This window comes from Mesoplodon mirus (assembly GCF_964341445.2).
Source record: "Mesoplodon mirus genome assembly, chromosome: 7".
NCBI lineage: Eukaryota > Metazoa > Chordata > Mammalia > Artiodactyla > Ziphiidae > Mesoplodon > Mesoplodon mirus.
This window is the reverse complement of record NC_138983.1, coordinates 132,552,086-132,572,580: the sequence shown is the minus strand read 5'-3', so window position 1 is coordinate 132,572,580 and position 20,495 is coordinate 132,552,086. Positions and strand designations below refer to the sequence as shown.

The following is a 20,495-nucleotide window of genomic DNA, read 5'->3' as shown; positions in this document are numbered from 1 at the left end:
TGAAACAGGAGGGTGAACTGGATGACCTTGCGAAGGCCCTTCCAGTTGGGGATTTTAGAAAAACCAACGCCATTCCCTGGGATGTATTGTGAGTGGGTGGAGGGAATGGGGGGCAGCGGGAGTGGGCGCCCCGGCTGTCTGCCATCCCCCGCCAGGCCACTAGGGGTCTCTGCTGATCCACCAGCCCAGCCCATCCTCCCCAAAGCCTCCCAAGCCTCCCAGGAGGACGGGTTTGTTGCTAACTTGCCTAGACTGGGGGTGGGGAGCTGGTCTGCTGGAGAGCTTGTCTTGACCCACCCGGGCAAGCCCTCGGCCCATCCTCCTGGCTCCTTTAATGCTCCCTGACAGCCTGATATGCTGGGCAGGCAGCACAAGGGTTCCCTCTCATGCGCGTGTCACCTCCCCCTGCTTGGTTGCAGGGTTTTTGAGGGAAAGAGGGGTCTTTCTTTGAATTCCCCCAAACTGCCTAGCACGGCGTTGGGTGCAGGATAGACGTTCAGTAGATGGGTGGCCTGAGTGGGCTTCAGCCTGGAACGGGGTGAGCGTGTGCCTTTGCGGGGCAGGGACGTTGCCGCTGTCCCCAGACACCGTGTTCTTGGCCACGTCCCTCCAGTTCTGGCAGAGCCAGCGTGGTGTCTCAGGCTGGGAAAAGCTGATTTCCCAAACCCGGGGAAGCCAAGCACATGTAAACAAGCCACCTAATCCTGTTCCTGTTCCACTGCAGTTGGGAGCTTTCGTCTCAAGGGAACAGCAGCTGCTGCAGCTCTTAAGGGACATTCCCTCAGAAAGAGGGAGCCGCTCAGGTTTCTGAGCCTGGCAGGGCCGCCCCCTTGGGGTCCTGGCCCCTGAACGGAGGCCGGGGGGCTAGGAACCCAGAAGGGACAGCCTTAACGCCCATAAAGGAGGAAGGCAGTGGAACTCCCGGAACTCAGCTTCCTGTCACTTGGGTCTGGGGGTGTCCCCTTTTCATCTCAGCACTGACCTTGCAGGGTGGGTCACCACCCCCAGCTCGGCCACGGGGCAGAACTTCCAGGGGCTGGGCTGAGGTGCTGGCTTTCCACCCCCTTGGCCTCCGGCTAATATTGAAAATGCAAACTCTGTGGGTCAATAGGTAAGTTTCCCCTTCCCCAGGTGAGGATGTACTGATTAGTGCCCTTCCTATTTTTCTGGAGAGTAGCACAGCTGCAGAGTTACATCTGGTCGGCTGAGCCCGGAATCTCAGAACCACAGGCTTACTCTGTGGCCTCTCCTTTCCCTACTTTCAATCTATTAGCAAATCCAAATTCTTGCTTCCCAGCAATTGGTTTCTTACTCGCTGGTCTCTGAATCCCTGATCTACAGCTAGGTAGGGTCATGCCTCCCCACCCAGGGCCCAGGACCCTTGGTTCTCCTTCCTACGTGTCACAGAAAAAGTAAAAGGATCTAGTAAATGAAAATAGACTCATCCCTGACTCTGCTGCTTATTAGGTGTGTGACCTTGTACCAGTGACTTAACTGCTCTGAGCTTCCCTTTCCTTGGGTGTAAAATGGAGAAAATAATGTGCACCTTGCAGGCTGGTTGTGAGGCATAAGCAAGATAATCTATGTCAAGCTCCTGGTACACAGAGTGCTTGGGACCAGGGAGCTCAATAAACGTGGACGTTCTCCCCTTTCTCTGCCAGTTCTTCCTTGAGCAGCTCAAGAGGTGGCCAGTCGGTTCATTTGTCTCCAGCGCATCTCCAATCCTTACCCCATTGCCTACATTCTCCACTGCCTTTAAAGTCTTTGGCAATTGGCTGTGGTGATCAGACTCAAAGCATAACGTCCCACAAATTTGGCTGCAAGATACTCCATCATTACATTCGCAGTTAGAGATTGGGTCACAGTGGTTTTCATGCCCTTGGAACCCAGCAAGCTCAGTAGGTCCTTGAACAGATGCACATGGCATGAGTGAGTGATGTTCCCCCCATACCCCAGCCCCTTCTCTGCAGGGACTGTGAAAGGCTCTCTCTGTTCCTTACCTTCTCCAGATTTCTCTCTACCCTGGGAACATTCACACTGAGAGCTCCCAGGTAGTCTGCTAACCGCCCTCCACTCCCCCAAGCTTGCCTGAAATGCTCCCTCCTCTAGGAAGTCCTCCCAAGGCCAATGAATCTACAGCTTCTCCAATCACAATAGGATTTGAAAGTCCTCCTGCTGGCCTATCTGATCCTTACAGAGGTTTGCTCGTCCTGTCTCTGGGCAGGAACAGACCCTGGCCATGAGGGCGTGCAGGCTGGGGCCTGGGCTTTCCCTTGGGAGGAAGAAGGATGCTGAGTGGTGACTGGGCAACCTCAGGCCATACACGTGCTTTGCTCAATCCAGACCCCTTCCGGCGGCTGCCTTCCTGCCCTTCCTCAGGGCCCCCTTGCCCCTGAGCACTCTGTGCTCACATAATTTATCTAGATCCTTGGGTGTGACTCAAGCTCCCTCCCACTGAGATTGGGCAGTCATCATGGACAATTCCCTGTGTTCTCCCAGGATCTAGCAGGGTGCATACAGTAAGCTTCCCCTAAATGCTCGGCAAATGAATGAGAACTGTGGCTCTGCCTGATTTGCACTGGAACAGAGCTGAGGTTTAATCTCCACGGGGAAACAGGGATGGATTTCAGGTCAAACTAATGCTTGAGGGGGGCGGGCATGAGGGTCTCTCCAGTGGAATGGTTTATTTGGTGCCATCAAGGAAGGGCTTCTTCACTGAGGACCTGCCCCCACAGGAAGCCTGGCTTCTGCCGGGTAAGAATCCTGGGTGTCATTAGGTGCAGGCAGGGCAGGGTGGCCTCCTCCCGAGGGGAAAGGACAGGCTGTGGCCCAAGTCCTTGGAAACCCCGGTTTAGCTTTCCTGCTTGCTGAAAGCAGTCTCCCCCGCTCCAAACCCCCTTCCACCCGCTAGGAGAAAGCTCACACACAGAAACGGAAGGCCAAGCGGAGAGTATGCCCGGACCTCACAGAGCTGGATGGGGACACAGTATGGCATCTGAGAGAGGGGGACCCATTTGAATAAAAAAACATCTCCCACTCTGCAACACAAGGCTGAATGATTAGCACACAGGCAAAACCATGAGTCAGCAGTTTGCAACAAAGCTGGCAGGCGGCTGGAATGTTGATCCTGAGGATCCTGTTCCAGAGGGGAGACACCCCTCCCCAGGCCAGGCTGGCGCTTGGCGCGTCTATTTCAGGCTGGGGGGATTAAGGTCGAACCATGACGAATGTGTGCACAGACACACACACACACGCACACGCACACACACACGCTCCTCCTCTCTCCTCTGCTGAGCTGGCTCCCACGCCCAGACCCCAGGCAGGCCTGCCTCCTGCACTGAGTCTCTTGGCCCCGAGGGTCTCTCCTTCCTGGGAAGGCCCAGGCCAGCCCGCGCCCACCTTGGCGAGGCACAGATGGGAGCCTGACCTGGGGATGTGGACGGGGCAGCGCAGGGCACATCCTGCTCACCTTCTCCCGGACACACACCTGGGACGCTGCACTGACCCCCCCCACCCCCTCCCCCTCCCCCCACGACGGCCACCATCTCTCTTCCCAGCTCCTTTCTGCCTCTGCCTGTCTTCAGCCTCACTCTCCGCTTCCTCGGTCTGTGTCTCTTTGTCTCTGTTGTTCTTTTCCTCTAGTTCTTCAGCCTCTCCGTACCTCCCTCTCAAACGTGACCACTGATATTTGTCTTTCTTTCCCTTTGTCTTTCTCCCTACTTCTCCTTTCCTCCTTTGCCTTCCTCTTGCTTCCCTTGATTTCTCTCTATCTTTCTTATCATATGACTTCTTTCAACAGATATTTACTGACTGCCTATCATTCACCAGGAGAGGAAAACGTAAAGTCACATGGGATATTTACCATATAAATGACCCACTGTGCCCAGGAGTTAGTTGAGAGAAAGAAAAGTCTATGCTTTGGGGTGGGGTGTCAGGGAGGCCTCCATGGAGAGAGCAGCCTTATTATTGCCGTTGGGGAAGAGGCTGGGTTTGGTCCTGCAGAGGTGTGCGGTCCTCACCCAAACATACAGGCGTGGAAGAATAGTGACCTACGAGGGCATCAAATGTCCAGTGAAAGGATGTGAAAACTCTGGGGGGCAATTGGGGTTTTCAAGCAGGAGAATGGCTTGAATAGAGCTTTAGAAGATAAAGCTAGCAGCAGAAGGCTAAGAGGTGTGCATATGTGAATTTGTTGGGGGGGGGCGTGGGGGGCTTCGAGGTAGCCAGAGAAAACAGAAGAGCAGGTTAGGAAGCTATGACAACAGCTCGTGTGTAATTACCTTATTTACCCACTGAAGCCTGAACAAGTAGGTGGGGCGAGAGGAAATGAAGGGACAAATCTGAGAAGCAGCAAATGGGACCGCCTCACAAAGTGTCTTCTCCTCTCTTTCTTGGTGTCTTTGTTTTTGTCTGATTGTCTGAGTTCCTCTTTCTAAGCGGATCAGAGGCCTTTCTGCAGTGGTCACCCCAGGGCCAGCTTCACTGTCAGGCACAGATGCGATGCTTACAGTGATAGGAATCAAAGTTCCTTCCTCTTTCCTCTAAGCTCGGAGGCACTGAATGCAGGGATTCCCCAGGAGGACTGAGTTTTGCAGATAGCATCTCCGAGGCCTGGCTCACCCAGAGCCCACGTTACCCTTCTCCGCTAACCCGCGTCTCCAGTGACCCTGCTTTCTGCACACGAAGGTGTCGGCCCGGGGACCCCAAGCCTGAGGGGGCCACTGTGGCTGCAAAGCCCTCGGGCCCTCCTTTCTTCTCCCACTGCCCTGGTACACCCCCGATGCCAGAGCTCGAGCTGGGGTTGGAGGGCCCAGGAGGGGAAACCCAGTGCCTCTCCAAGGACCTGATTATTTCCAAAGACTTGTGCTAATTTTCTGATATGATCCTCACATCTCTGTGAGGCACTAAATCCTCATTACTTTTCCTGACCGATGCATTCTAATTAGATCAACACTTAAAACAAATTCACAATAGCCACAGGATGGCTTTCCATCTCATTAACTCCTCACTTATTATTTTCATGAAAATTACTGATAAAAATGTGCATCTCCATTTGGTGAGGCCCCACAGCCTCCTTGGCTCCTATCTTGCATCTCTCCCATCACCGGGGCTGCGCAGCATCGCCATGGTAACCCACAATAATAGAAACTAATAAATTACAAACGAGATGCTCGTTGAGCAATTATTGTCCTCTTTTATGCAAGTTTTTTGCTAATTTTGATCATAAGGGAAAGTACAATAAGACTCTGAAGGAATGAGTCTATTTCAAGAGAATATTAGCAAGCAGAAGCCTGGGCGGCTGAGTTTAGATCTGTAATAAAGTGATTTGGTGATTTCAAGCAATGGGAAGAGGAAGTAAACTTCCGGCCTCGCGTCCCATACAGTACTCACTACCGAGTCCCACAGAGACCCCACTGGGGTGGGTTCGATGTGAGATGTGATTCCTGCTATCAAAATGTACAAGGCATGGCTGGCCTTCTAGGGGTCACCATGTCCTTTCCCCTGCCTCCACCAACCTAGAGAGACAGATTATACGTATCAATCCTTAAAACTTAAGGATAAAAATGGCACCACCTTTCTCTGGCATTCCTTCCAGCACCTCTCACCAAGCATTCTTAGAAGGTTTACCGGTATTCCCAAGCCTGATTGTCTCGTGGGCAGAGGCTAGTGCAAACCTCCTCGGGGACCCTCCATGTGTCTGTCCTGGACTCAAGAGCTCAGTGGGAGAAGAAGAAAGTGGTGAGTCTAGGGCTCACATAGACACCAGTGAGTTGGGAAGGTATCACCAGGAAGCTTTCTTAGTTTATAGGTTTTGGGAAAATATTCTGTCCTGGAGAGAGAGCCCATTCTCTGCCATTTCCACAGTTCCCAGTTCCCAGGAAGAAGGTGGCAGGTGAATCATGTGAGGGGTGACTTTAGGTGACTTACACAGTGGCCCTGGACCACAGGGAGACAGATGTGCCAGGGCAGGGTGAGCAACTAGAGAATGATCGGGGGAAAGCTGTCCCATGAGAAGCTGTTGTCTCCTATTAGGTGGGCAGGATTCAGGGAAGGCCCACTTCCCCCACACTCTCCTTCCCCAAACACAGAGAGCTCATCAAGCCCCAGACCCCTTGAGAAGCCTGTGAGGCTGGGATGTCTGGGTCCACTCCCAGCTCCGTCCCCGTCTCATCCTCCTGCAAAGCTCTCCATCTCCTTAACTCTCGTGCTCATTTTTTCGGATACCTTGGACCAGGAAGCCAGGAATCACTTTGGACATTGTCCCTCTCAGATCTGGTCATCTTCTAGGGAATACTGATACCCTGGCATGCTGAGCTCTGGGTGAAAAAGGGACTGAGCTGCCTGAAAATAGCAGGAGGAGTGGATCAGAGGATCCTTTCACCTCATGGTGAAAGGATACAGTGAGTCTAAACCATTTTCCTAGGTCTCCACGGGACCTTCAGACGTTCTGACACCTCGCTTAGGAGCGTGGCTAGGAGACAGGACCCAGCCCTGTGTGTTACCTGTGAGTGAAGGTTTATGGAGGGCTGGTTGGGGGAGTAGGGCCCCCCGAGGTCATTCCTGAGCAGGTTATCACTGTGCATCTTGGTTTTGAGGCAGGTGATGTAACGGTTACAAAAGTCCTTGCAGAGTTCATTGACTTTCTCCAGCTCCAGCAGGTGGATTCTCAGGACCTGGATTGCCTTCACCATCTGTGGAGGGGGAGGAGAGGTGAGCCCAGGTGCCTGGATCCCAGTCCCCTCACTGCCTTGACCCCCACCAAGTCCCAAGCACACGGACAGAGAGGAGCCCATGCTCGCCCTAGGGACATACGCTTCCACCCGCAGGATTTAAATTCTCCTTGTGGGTAGCTGCCGATTGTTTCCTTGCTTTGAGTTCACTGTTATCACTGCTGTTCTTGAGGCAGGTGTGGTATTCTGAGAACAGCACTGTCCTTAGAGGTTAGAAGACCAGGTCTCAAGCCCCCTGCCTGCCATTTACAGTCTGTGTAGCCTTGGCCAAGTCCTTAAGCTCTCTGCGCCTCATTGTCTGACAGATGGGGACCATTATGCGCTCCCTGACAACTGCACAGTTTTGTGGAGAGGAGCATCTGAGGGAAGGCGTGAGCTGCAAAGTGTGAGGCCTTGAACAGGCACGAGGAAGACCGAGATCAGAGCTCTTTGCAAGAGCCCCAAGAGGTCAGGGACTGGCTATCCTTAAACACGTATTCTGAGCACCTCATGTGATGCCAGTCACCTAGCACACACCCCATCAATACATGTTGACTGACTGCATCATCCAGCATGACTTAGCTGGGTGCTGGGACACCCAACCGTCTGCGGTGGCCTTTTCCGTACCCTTTGGTATGTGTGTCTGCCGCCTCTTCAAGTGGATGTTCCTAACCTTTTCAAGGCAAGAAGCTATTTCTCAATCGAGGCTTCTCCCTTTATCGTTGTTATTATTATAAAAAGAAGGTGCTATGGCAGGTATGGAAAACAGAGGATGAAAAAGACTGCCCTTGATCTAATCACCCTAAAAAGACTGACGATTTTTTTGGTTCTTTTTCGCATGCGTGTATTTCAACATAGCTTCAATCACCTCGTATATACAATTTTGCTTCCTGTTTTTCCCCTTAGTTTACCAGATGTATTTTTCTAAGTGGCAGGAATGTTTCCTCTATTCTCCCTTCTAGACTGCAAGCTTCTAGAAGAGAGGGGTGGTGGCTAATTCGCTCACCCCATTATCCTCGTTCCTAACACAAGTGGATACTGAGTATTTGTTGAACGGGTGAAAGTTACTGAGTAAATACATTTTAAATTGCTGCATATCATTCCATGTGTGTGCCACACTTAGCCAATTCCTTATGGTTGGGCATTTAGGTTAATTCCAATTTTTTAATTTTATTAAAAAACATGTTACAGTGACTTATCTTCCAACCTTATAGCTTATTCGTGTTTCTGCATTATTTCCTTAGGACAAGGTCCCAGAAGTGACAGAAAAAAAGCTATGGACATACTTTTGGCTCATGATAAATATGGCCAAATTGCTTTTCAAAAAAGGTGTTGGAGCAACTGGATATCCACAAGCAAAACAGTGAACCTTGATTTAAATCTCACATCTTATACAAAAATTAACTCAAATGGATCAAAGACTGAAATGTAAGACATACATCTATAAAATTTTTAGTAAAAAAAAACAACCCAGGAGAAAATCATCAGCACCTAGGGCTAGGCAAAGAGGTCTTAGACTTGACACCAAAAACATGACCCAGAAAAGGAAAACTTGATGAATTGGACCTCATCAAAATGTAAAATGTTTGCTCTTCAAAAGACCCTGTGAAGAAGATGAAAAGATAAACTACAGACTGGGAGAAAATATCTGCAAACCACATATCTGACAAAGGACTTATGTCTAGAATACATAAAGAGCTCTCAAAACTAGCCAGTGAAATGACAAGCAATCCAATTAGAACTTGGGCAAAAGACAACATCAGACGTTTCACTGAAGAGTATATATATACATGGCAAATAAGCATATGAAAAGACGTTCAATGTCATTAGCCATCAGGGAAATGCAAATTAAAATGACAATGAGATATCACTACACACCTAGCAGAATGGTTAACATTAAAAATAGAGGTAACACCAGATGCTGGCAAGGAATTAGAAATGGGACCACTCATATATTGCTGGTGGGTATGAAAAATGGTCCAGCCACTGAAAAACAGCAGAACAGTTTCTTATGAAACTGAATATACCATCCAGCTCAGCAATTGCACTCTTGGGCATTTATCCCAGAAAAATAAAAACATCTGCTCACCCAAAACCTGTATGTGAATATTCCAAACAACCTTATTCTAATAGCCCCAAACTGGAAACAACCAAAATACACGTCAACAGGTGAATGGATAAAGAAACTATGGTACATCCATATCACGAAATAGTACTAGGCAATAAAAAGAAACAAACTACTGATACACTCAGCTACTTGGATGGATTTAAAGGGAATTATGCTGAGCAGAAAAGAAAAAGCCAGTCTCAGAAGGTTACATAGTGTATGATGCCATTTATATAACATTCTTGAAATGACTAAATTTTAGAGATGGAGAACAGATTAGTGGTTGCCAAGGGATGTGGTGGGGGAGAGAGGGAGGAACTGCTCTGTATCTTGACTACCATAGTGTTTCCATGAATCTACACATATGATAAAATGGCACAGAAGTACACACACACACACACACACACACACACACACACACACACACGCCTGCGTGTAAAACTGGTGAAATCTGAATAAGGTTGGTGGATCATACCATTGTCATTTCCTGGTTGTCAAACTGTACTCTAGTCATGCAAGAAGGGGATCAGGACTTCTCTGTATTAATTCTTACAACTGCATGTGAATCTACAGTTCTATCAAAACACAAAGTAAAAATTAAAAAAGTGGGGCTCGCCTTGGAGACCATTTATGTTGACATAAGCAATATATAAGCATCCCTCTTAGCTTTTGGCCAGCATTTTGATGCCCAGGAAAACAAGGATGGGCATCGCTCCCAGAGAATCCTATCAGGTGTGTCGTGCTGCGTGGCTAGAAGCCAGGGCCACACCCGCTCTGAGCTTCATCTGCATTTCAAGTGGAGAGCAACTGAGGCGCCCCCAGGTTGGCATTTGGATTGTCTGATGGGTAGGGATTGTGCTTCACTAATTAAAGGCTCTGAGTACTGAATTAGACTAAGTGTCACTCAAAGACAGAAACCAACAATTGTGTGTTTTCAAGCAGGGCTCAGTCACAGGGCCTTGTCCTCAGGGGATGCCCCCTCCGTGGGGCTGAGACTAAAGGAGACTGTGCCGTCTCAGGCAAAGAGGAGAAGAGTGACTTTAGTCCGGATTATTTGGACCAAAAGATGGAGTCGGGCACTGAATAAATTATTTGCTCTTGCCTAAGTTTTCTACTTGACAGTATATAGTGTTTAATAAATACTCATTGACTGATTGATGGATAACAATACCCAAACATTTCTTATTCTTACTACGTCTCAGGGACTGTGTTAAACCCATCACACACCTGATTTATTACACAAAACCACCTCTGCAAGTAGGTACCATTATTGCCCATATTTTACAGTTGAAGGCAATGAAGGCCAGAGGTAGAAGTTTACTGGCTTAACATCACACAGTCGGTAAGTGACAGAGCTGGGACGTGAAGCCAGGTTGCCTGTGTTGCTTCACCGGCAACTAGGGGTCTCAGGATTTACACAGAGAAAATGGCAGGTGATAGGGTGCATGGCTTAGGGAGAAAGTGGCTTAGTGACAGGAAATAGGGGTGTCCAGGAAACTAAAGTTTAGGATTTCCAGATCCCTCCCTGGCAATGTTCCCGCATTCAGCTGCTCTGGCCTGGCCCGCAGGAGCCAGAGTACCTCACCGTGCTTCCCCATGCGTAAAAAGAGGGGGTTGGACTGTCAGGTGCCTTCTGTTTTCTGATTCTCTGAACGTTACAGGGACTTCTGATGGTCCTGGAAGGGACCACGTGAGATGATCTAGGCCAGTCTCTAGGTGACCGGATGGTCCAAACCCTCCCGGACACATGGCTGCATCTTCTCTCCTGAGGCTCTCTTACCGCCTCACACCATCTCCATGTTCTCTCAATCTGCTGAGTTCTTCCAAACATTTACTGCAATCTCTGCTGCCTTAATATAAAGTGCTGACTCAGCCTTCTGTAGGCACCGAGAACATCCAGGGCTTCCATCAATACAAGTTCCCTTAATTTAATGTGATACATTCAACAAATATTGAGTCTCATTATAGGCCAAACACTGGACAAGACCTCTGACTTAAATAAGTTGCCCAGTTAGCTCTGTCTTCCCCAGACAAAATAATCCTAATTCCTTAAACCTTTCTTCTTTTTCCCTCCCTTCCTTCCTTCCTTTCATTTCTTCTTTCTTCTTTCTCTGAGCATTCCTTTACTGGACTATCCTTCATTTTCAATCAACATTTTATTTATTCATTTTAAAATCTTTTCATGAATACACACACGTACACATCCATACACACAGAAAAGTGCACCTATCTATTTATAGCCAATAAATCCTTATTAGGTAAAAAGAATTGGAAAATACAATTAAGTAGAACAAAATAAAAAGTAAAATCTGCCCAAAATAGCTTTGCTCAAATGAAATACGCATGCAATGTGTTTAAATCAGATTTGGTGCATGGTGGCCAAAAGTGGACCTACATTTTGGTCTAATAAAGCACAGGTGAAGGATTACTTTTTTATGAGGTAATAGACTTGGTTTAAAGATTTAAGAACACAGAGTAAATCATAATGGTATTCCAAGGCAATGAATATGTAGGACCTATTCAGTATTAGAGGAAAAAAATGGGCAATGCCATTAATGTGGGGCAGCTGCCTAGCCTGGCGCAAAGCCTGTGGGATTTACCATCAGACAGCTTGGATTTGAGTCCAGACCTACTGTTTACAAACTGGGTGACATCGGGCTAATTCCACGACTTCCCTGAGCCTCAGTTTTCCTCATCCCTGTCTCACAAGATTTGATAACGGCTAAAAGAGATAATAATGTGAAAGTGCTTTATAAACCACAGGGAACCAAATGCATATAAACTTTTGCAACCTCTTTTAATGATTTCTAATATCCTGTTGGCTTTTCTATTGCTGTTCCATTTTCAGATAGTGGAAGAATAATCATCCTCAGTTTTTTCTTCTATATTTATGTTTAGTAAATCATCCTCTATCTTATTTTTATGCAATTTTGGGTTTCTGCCTCTAAATCAGAATAAAACTCTGACATATTAAACTATTTTTCCTAAGTGATCAGTGTCATGTAAAAAGTTATTCCAAATCTTCTAGTGCGATAACAATTCCATTTAATTTAATATCGTCATCAAATGTGAGGAGTGGATCCTTCATTCCTTTTCTCTCAGTTTTGCTTCATCTTTCAGCTTCTCTCCCTCCCTTCTCTTTCAAAATAAAAAAACAGCCCTCTTCTTCTGAGCAGAGGGCTTCACAAAAGCAAAACGAGATGCACCCTTGCATTTCAGTCTCATCTCACAGCGCACGAGCCCCACAAGTCTCAGGAATGCCCGCAGGACCGCGGTCTCTCATTTTCTGGGAAGTCGCATGGCATGATATCCTGAATCTACTATTTTCTGCCCGGGTATTTTTGGACAAGTCATTTAACTTCATCTGTAAAATGTAAGCTGATAGGTAATACTTACACTGTAGAGTTGTGGTGAACACTGAGTAAGATCATGTACACATATGTCCTGGGCACACAGGAGCTGTGTGTTATATGTGGATTCTTTACGCCAACACGCCCCTCCCCCCCACCATCAAGTACTTTTCTGAAAAGTGGCCTCTCTTGTAGGATTGCGGCCTCTTCATTTGATAGTAATGTCCTTGCCTTTCAAAACACGTATATACGTAGCACTTTACAATTTGCAAAATGCTTCTCTCTCCATCACCTCATTTGAGTCTCAGAAACATGGGGACACGCAGGTACTGCTATCACTCTGCTAGAGATGAGGAGATCAAGGCTCAGAGATTAGGTAACCAGCGAGATTCCAGGCAGCAATTAGGGAGGGAGGTAGCTTTGCCCTGGAGGGCAGATTCCGTTTACCCTCTCCTTCTCCTGCAATTTGGGAAGCTGGAATGTGCTCCCTCATTTACGGATGAAGAAATTGGGAAACAGACATTCCTCGAAGTGCTCTGACGTTTCCTGCATGTCACTAGGGCAGCCAAAGCTAAAATCTATTCAGGAATTTTTCCAGACCAGATCAGACCATCCGGACCTGGCCTGAGCAGTTGGAAGGGTGGGGTCACTGGAACAAGGCCTGGGACATGGAAGAAAGGTGAAGTCCAGAGCGTGAAGACTGCTTAGGGAGGCCATCACGCAGGACAAGTCAAATGCTTTCAAGTCACAATGTGGCACTTCCCTTCCCACGTCCCCAGAGTTTGGAGAAGCATTGTGGTTCAGGGAAAGAGGTGGGCTTCAGGAGTTACACCCACCTGGTGCAAACCCCAGCTCTGTAACTTATTGACTATGGGTTCTCGGTCTTGGATTCCCCCTTCTGTAAAAATGGGTATAATGATAACCCTCTCATGGGGCTATGGTGAGCATTAAATAGCAGAGCTGGGTGCTAGAGAACAGCGGGTTTTGGAGGCTAGGTCTGGGGTCCTCCACTTACTGGGACGCTCTGGACAATTCACGTGATCTCTGCACTTTGGTGTCCCCATCTGTAAAATAGGATAGCGACAGCAACCCCCTCAGAGTTGTACTGAGAACGGAATGAGATCTGGCCAGAAAAGAACTAATGACAAGTGCAGAGGAAGCACTAAGAAAAGACTGGCTCCAGGGCTGCGTCACTGCTGAGTGTGGGCCCGGGCTCCACGCCTGTATTTGACCCACGTATGTGCTGTGTGGTCTTGAGCTGGTGATTTCACCTCGGGTCTCAATCTCCTCATCTTAAAACGAGGATAATAATCATCTGTGCCTTGTGGGTCTGAGAAGAGGATTAAATAAGATAATACAGGTGAAGTGTTCAGAACGGCACCTGGCACCCAGTAAGTGCACTATAAATGTTAATTATTACTGGCTTTGATTATTATTTCCTTTCCCTGTTCTGGTGTCTTGTGGGATTTTTCTGCTCCCATCGAGGCGAAGAGAGTGTGGGCGGGAGGCTGAAGGGAATGGCTGTCTGAAGGGGGCCGCCCGCGGGCTCGGTGGGCCCAGGGCTCTGCCTGGCCTCCTTATTCAAAGCTTCTGGCCTCTGGCCCTGCCTCTTCAGAGGGGGGCCCAGGGGCCTGAGGGGCCCCATTTTGGAGCTGGCTTTGCGGTCAGGCACCTATAATCTGTCCCTTAAGCCACACCAGGGTCTCATTAAAACGTGCCCCATAAGTGCTAAAAAAGTTACACATAAAAAAATTCCATGCATGAAACTGAAACCGTACGTTTTACAGCTTCGGTTTGAAATCTTGCATAATATATAAAACCTCGACCCTGCACTGGGGGCCCGTAAATCAGATTTTATAAAACAAAAAGCTTTTACCTTTCAAAGGGGTTTGGGGAACTTGCAAATTTTACAGACTGAACCAACTGCCAGTCAGAGGCTGCTGGGCCCAAGCAGGGGATCCGAGGGCCAGGTACCAGAGGCCTGGTGAACGCTGGGTGGGTGTGGGAATTGGAGTGAGGGTATCCCTGGGGGAGAATTCCAGCTTAGCCACCATGGGGGTGGAAAGCCACCCGCCTGGCACTGAAATGGGGAGGTGGAGAGGGTCAGAGAGCATGGGCACCAGGGGAAGAGATGCTGGTGGCACTCTGTATAAATGAGGCCTCTGTTACCCCCGGGAAGCAGAGAGGTGGGTGATGGCGTGCAAGGAGCCAGCAGACCTGGATGCTGACAAGTCACTGCCTTTCTCCAGACTCCAGTGTCCCCATCTATAAAATGGGCGTGCTGCTTTCCACACTTGTGGTTTCCCTACCAGCGTTCTGTGATTCTAAGTTTCTTTTTGGGCAGCTGGCTAACCGGGAAGGGAGGTTCCCTCAGAAACCTATACTCTGGGAACTTCTCTGGTCTCTGAGCCGCTCTGGCAGAGCTTAGTAAGCAGTGCCCAAGGGAACTCGTCTGAGAGACCGTGGAGCGGGGCAGGTAAACACAGAGATTTGCGTGGACGAGAGGAGGGGACCAGCTGGAGGGGGAGGACCCGCGTGCCCGTGGTGGGCCTGGGGGAGCTGGGGAGGAGGCAGGACCCGAGCGCCCAGCGCGGGACAGAGTTCGGGGGATCCTAGTGTCCTCCCGACAATCCCATCTGTGAAAGTCAACATTCAAGGGCAAAGGAAAGCCGCCCTGACACACATATATATAAAAAATAAATCTCTCAATTATCTCAGCTCATTTGCTTGGGGTCTCATTTTATGTCCCTGCTCCGCTGCGCAGTATATCTGTCCGGATAAAGAGTTACAGTCCGTTGGGCTACGTGTGTGGGGTTGTAAAAAATACAGATGCCAAATTAACTGGCTGTGGCACTCGGCAGCTGATTGAGCTGATAATGACGTGATCTGACCTTTTTCTAATTTCTAATTATGTGCATCTCGGCTGTGCTGGCTGCATGATTCTTGTTCTAATGATGGCTCCTGTGATAGGCCTCTTCATCTCTCCCCTCCCGACACAGGACTACAAGTGGGGTGGCAAAGGGCGCTGCCTGACACCCTCCCCCCACCCCCTGTAAAGTTTCAGGCTTCCGGCTACACAGTCTCTCTGATGGCCTGGAGGTGAGGTGAGGTGGCTGGAATGCCTGGCTTTAGTGATAATGCATTTGACCTTAACCTTCTGGATGCCATGCATTTAGTTCCACAAGCCATCTCGTGAATATTTTATGACTGTCACAGGAGACAGGCGTATTGGCTCTATAGGTGAGGAAACTGAGCTTCAAAGGAGTTGTCATCAAAGTCACCCAGAGGGTAAGCTGTGTAGCTGGGCTGAGGTCCTTGGCTCCTTCAATGGTCTCCATTTAAATAATCGACCCATCCTTCAGTCATTGACTGTGGCTAACTGCTCTGGGTAAATCAGGTCCACATGAGGAGGTGGGCTGCCCAAGGCCTGCTCCACCAGTGGACCACTCCCAGCCCAGTCCCCTGAGATAGAGACCCAGGGAGCACTGGGGGTCTGGGGCCATTGGGGCAGCTCCTACAACATCCGCGTGCCTAGGTCAGGCGTGGCACGTAGCAGACACTAACCAAGTTTTGTTGGATTAATGAAGAAATCTGAATCTTTGAGTGAACAGAACTCTGAGAGACCCAGGTAGTGTGGACCAGGGGAGAACAGGGAGGTGGCCACACTTTTTGGTATTTTCCAGGCTGTGCTAGAATAAGAGGCTGTCCTTGGGGGGTCTTCTATAGCTCACCTGGCAGGTGGTAGTGGGCAAGGTCTGTGAGGTTTGTTTCCCCGGGACTCCTACCTCTGAAGGTTTACATTCTTTCATATTACTCAGCCTATTTTAGGTATTTCCTACCAATTTAGGCCTCAGTTTCTTTGGGGGTCAAGGGAGAGGGGTGCCCATTCCAGCTCCTGCAGAAACGGCTGCCTCACTTCCTGGTTCCACGGCTGCTGCGGGTGTAGCTTCTAAAGACCTGATTCACAATTGCGGTTCTGAGATTCTGAGCAACCGAACAGCAGGGCAGGGCCAGGCCAGCCTGCACTTACTGCTGGACCAACTGGAGAACCTGCACGGGGACAGCTCTCCTAGGGGACCTGAGAGACAGTGGTCTGGGCTCCCAGGAAGGATGTCTGCTCAATCCCAGCCAGGGGAGAGGGAGGGCCAGGCACAAGCAGAGGTGGATTTGCGGCTCCCAGAAACCTGCACTAAGGCTCCTGACCCCGGTCAGGTGCTTATCCTCTGTCCTCTAAACGCATCATAATACTTCACAAATTTCCAGGCCAGGCTGGGGGGCTCTCCTGGTAGCTCTTCTGGCCTCCATAAAGTAGCATAATCAACTCTTGAGAGAAGCAGTGGGGTGGATGATTCACAACACAGAATAATACCCAAGTCATTTAAATCTGTTCTGCCGGTGCGCTGTGTATGTGTGTTTTTCTTCCTTCCTTTTTGGAGTCACATTTGCTTTTCTAATTCTGTTTCCCTTTGGGGAGTAGGTACTAACTAAACTCTGACTGCAAGAGGTCAGTGCTATAATCAATCAATTTGTGGAAGAGAGTTTTTCAGAGTTTCCAAATTCACCGTGCATCATCTGGGTAATCCACCCACAGAAAAGTCAAGAATTGGGGTTAAGAATCCCAGGATGACCACTGTCATGATGAACAAACAGAGCAGCCTCTCTCCAGCTCTCTTTCTCAACAGGATTCCCAGGGCTAGATGAGAATTTCAGGTATCATCTAATCTAGCGGTTACCAAGCCTTATTGAAGATCGCAGCTGTCTGGGAAACCTTTAAAAATGTACCTTCACAGGTCCCACTTAACTTACTGAATCACGGTTTCCAGGTGGTGGGCCCCAGGACCGTGTGCTTTTGAAAGCTGTAGTGATGATGTGGATGACAAGCTAGGTTTGGGAGGCTGATCTACTGCGTCCCCCTAAATGGGCAGGACATCTGCTGATCTTCTCAGTGTGACTGTGTTTCTGGTCTTCCTATCCACTGATCTGCTTGACTGTGCCTGTCATCCCCACCCTGCACACTGTAGCACATGGCCGTCAGCTCCTCTCTGGGCAGCCCAAGACAGATTTACCAGCGGGTCAGGACTCTACCTCTTGGAACAGCTACACCAGACATTCCGGGCGCTACGACCCCCCTTTCCTCCCGTCTGCACTGCAGGGGGGTTGTAGGTGATGCTGGTGTCACAGCGGCGGAGGAGGGGAGAGCTTCGGCAGCAACACCTTTGCATGCAACTCTTGGTTTAAGGTTCTCAGACGCTGGAAGGGTGCACCTAGTGACTGCCCACAGGGGGCATGCAAATTTCTTTGTTGAATGCATGAATGAAAGGGTTGCTTCTAGGGCATCTGGAGGGGATGAGAAGGTAGGGAGAGCCTAGCCAGGGCAGGGTTGCAGGGTCTTTACCAGGTTGTCCAGTTCTGGGTCGTCGCTGAAGAAGGGTTTGTGCTCCTGCTCTTGCTGGTGGACAAAGTTCTCGATGTCCACGTCAAAGCTGGCGGAGGTGATGCACTCCGAGCCCTGCGTGGCCTGTTCACATTTCTCAAACAGCAGCGTCAGGAGCGGGAAAAGAGGGTGCCTGCGGGGACATCAAGAGCTCACACATGCGCACTCAGAGACTTGCTGCCGTCGGGGCTCAGAAGCCACCAGGGTCCCTTCCCACCTTGCCGTCACTTCTTCTCCCAGGGTCCCACTCCCTGAGAAAGGCCCCAGTCCCCATGGTCAGCCTAGACGGCAGCATTTCACACCCTGGCACAGAGAATTCAGTCTCCTGATTCCTGGGGCCTCAGAGGCTTCTGTTCCTCCCCACCAGGGGCCTAACTTTTCTCTTTGTCCAGAGAAACTGCACAGATATTTGATGAGGGATGCTGGGTATAACCCTTCACAGAAGTAGGTGTCCATTTCTGGCTCAATGTCAATCTGGGAAGGAAATATGAGAAGTGTCCAGAAAAGTCCTGGATGTGAACATTTGTGGTTGGTCACACACCCGCCCTTGGCTGAGTGGAGCCAGCCGAGGGCAGCACCTATGTGTTTGCAAGTGTACGTGGAGTGGTGTGGACCTGAGTACTCGTCACACGTGGTGGGCAGAAGTCTCCACCTGTCCTGCATCTGTTGGCCGACTCAGTTTAGGTCAGACACCCCAGTCACACATGTAACACCTCCCTACACGTTTCTATCATCACACACTTAGCACAACTGTAATTAAATAATTATTTGCATCATTATTTGTCCAGTGTTTTCCTCCAAGACTATCTTTGTCTCAATGATCATTGTATCTTTAGGACCTTGCCCTGATGCTGACAGCAGGCACTTAATAAATATCCGGTGACTGACAATGAACCAGTGAATGATGAATATGTGAGTGTGAGTGTGCACAAGTGTGTGACGGTTCTATGATGGATGGATGTAAGCTGAAGTGCCTACCTGGCTACTCTATGGGTCTTGGCTTTGACATCACCCACTCTGGGAATGTTCCCTGACTGCCCCTCCCCTCAACCTATGCCAACGACTCCCTGGGTTGTTTGCTTTACCACCTGCCTTCCTCACTAGACTCTCAGCTACATGAAGGCAAGAAGCAAGCCCACCTTATTCCTCACTGTCTTCCCAGAGTCTAGCAGCAGCATGTGGATCCTAATAAATCTTTGTTAAATATATATATGTTAGGTGTGTGACCCCATTTGCATATATGAGTGCATCTCGTTCTCATTTCTCTCCAGCATGACTGAACAGCTATGTCTTCACACCCAGCACGTGCACATGTGTTTACATGGGTATTGACACTGGACTCTGGAGCCCCATTCCCTCTCACCATGGTTCCCAAAAAGCAATGGCACATCCCTCTCTGGTTGCTCACCTCAGTGCCCTGGAACCACAACATCGAGCTCCTTTCTTTTTGAGTAAGCTCTGCGAGCTGGGAGAGGAGAAAGTATGTATGTTGGGTCTGGTCCCCAGGCTTCTGCCGATGGGGATGTTGTAGCCAGCACTGCCCAACAGAACTTCTTGAGGTGATGAAGACATTCTATAATCCCTGCTGTCCAATATGGTAGCCACTAACTTCATGAGGTCAATGGACATTTAAAATATGGCTGTTTTGAATTATGGTTTTCTCAGTGTATATGCCCAGTAGTGGGATTGCTGGGTCATATGGTAATTCTATTTTTAGTTTTTTAAGGAACCTCCATGGTGGATGGACCTAGAGTCTGTCATACAGAGTGAAGTAAGTCAGAAAGAGAACAACAAATACCGTATGCTAACGCAAACGTATGGAATCTAAAAAAAAAAAAAAAAAAAAAAATGGTACTGATGAACCTAGTGGCAGGGCAGGAATAAAGATGCAGACATAGAGAATGGACTTGAGGACATGGTGGGGGAGGGCAAAGCTGGGGAGATGTGAGAGTAGCATCGACATATATATGCTACCAAATGTAAAATAGCTAGCTAGTGGGAAGCAGCCGCAGAGCACAGGGAGATCAGCTCGGTGCTTTGTGACCACCTAGAGGGGTGGGATAGGGAGGGTGGGAGGGAGATGCAAGAGGGAGGGGATATGGGGATATACGCATGCATATGGCTGATTCACTTTGTTGTACAACACAAACCAACACAGTATTGTGAAGCAATTACACTGCAATAAAGAGCTATTAAAAAATTAATTAAATATGGCTCTTGTGTCTAGGACACTGAATTTTTAATTTTGTCTAATTGTAACTAATTTTAATTTAGATAGCAACATGTGGCTAGTGGCTACCATATTGGAAAGCATAGTAAGTCCTGAAAATGAAAACAGATCATGCTTCTTCCCTCCAGCACGCTATGATTAAACATGCCGAGAAGGACTGAACATTCAGCCTACATAGTGTTTGTAGGCTGATGGGGGACCCCTGTGAGCCTGTCCCATCCTGGGGTTCTAATAATTCTGGGCAGAAAGGCAGAAGGTGCTGAGACCCATCCACACTCAAACCTATACCTACTGGTCATTCTACTCAAGCTCGGGGGCAGCGGGGGCTGAGGGGAGATGAATTCCCGCCACCGATGAGCTGCGTGGCTTGGCAAAGCTGTCTCTAGACACTATCTCCCTGACCCTTGTTTTGGGAGCTGATGTGTAAATAGATGGTCTCCAAGGCTGCAGGCTGGGTCACAGTCTGGAGGAAAAAAGGGTCAATATCTGAGGGTAGCCCATCTGCAGCCCCAAATTGCTAGAAGAGCTATTCAGCCCCCTCAGGAAGCTGGTGGGAAAACAATGGGTTCGCTCAGCCATCTGCTGAAGACAAAGAGAAACCAGGTGAAGGGGTTAAACTCCAGTATAAGTCTTCATTTGCAGCCACTAATACCGCAGCATATTA

General features: G+C 48.9%; 1 protein-coding gene across 3 annotated transcripts in view; it reads right to left on the bottom strand.

The window, feature by feature from the left end:
• PKNOX2 (PBX/knotted 1 homeobox 2) overlaps positions 1-20,495 on the bottom strand; it is a 256,409-nt gene that overhangs the window by 25,843 nt on the left and 210,071 nt on the right. For all 3 annotated transcript variants that reach the window (XM_082629707.1, XM_082629708.1, XM_082629709.1), the window contains 2 exons: positions 17,563-17,734; positions 6,504-6,692 (listed from right to left, as the gene is read on the bottom strand). In XM_082629707.1, coding sequence (XP_082485833.1) covers positions 6,504-6,692; positions 17,563-17,734 — 361 coding nt within the window. The remainder of the gene's footprint in view (positions 1-6,503; positions 6,693-17,562; positions 17,735-20,495) is intronic.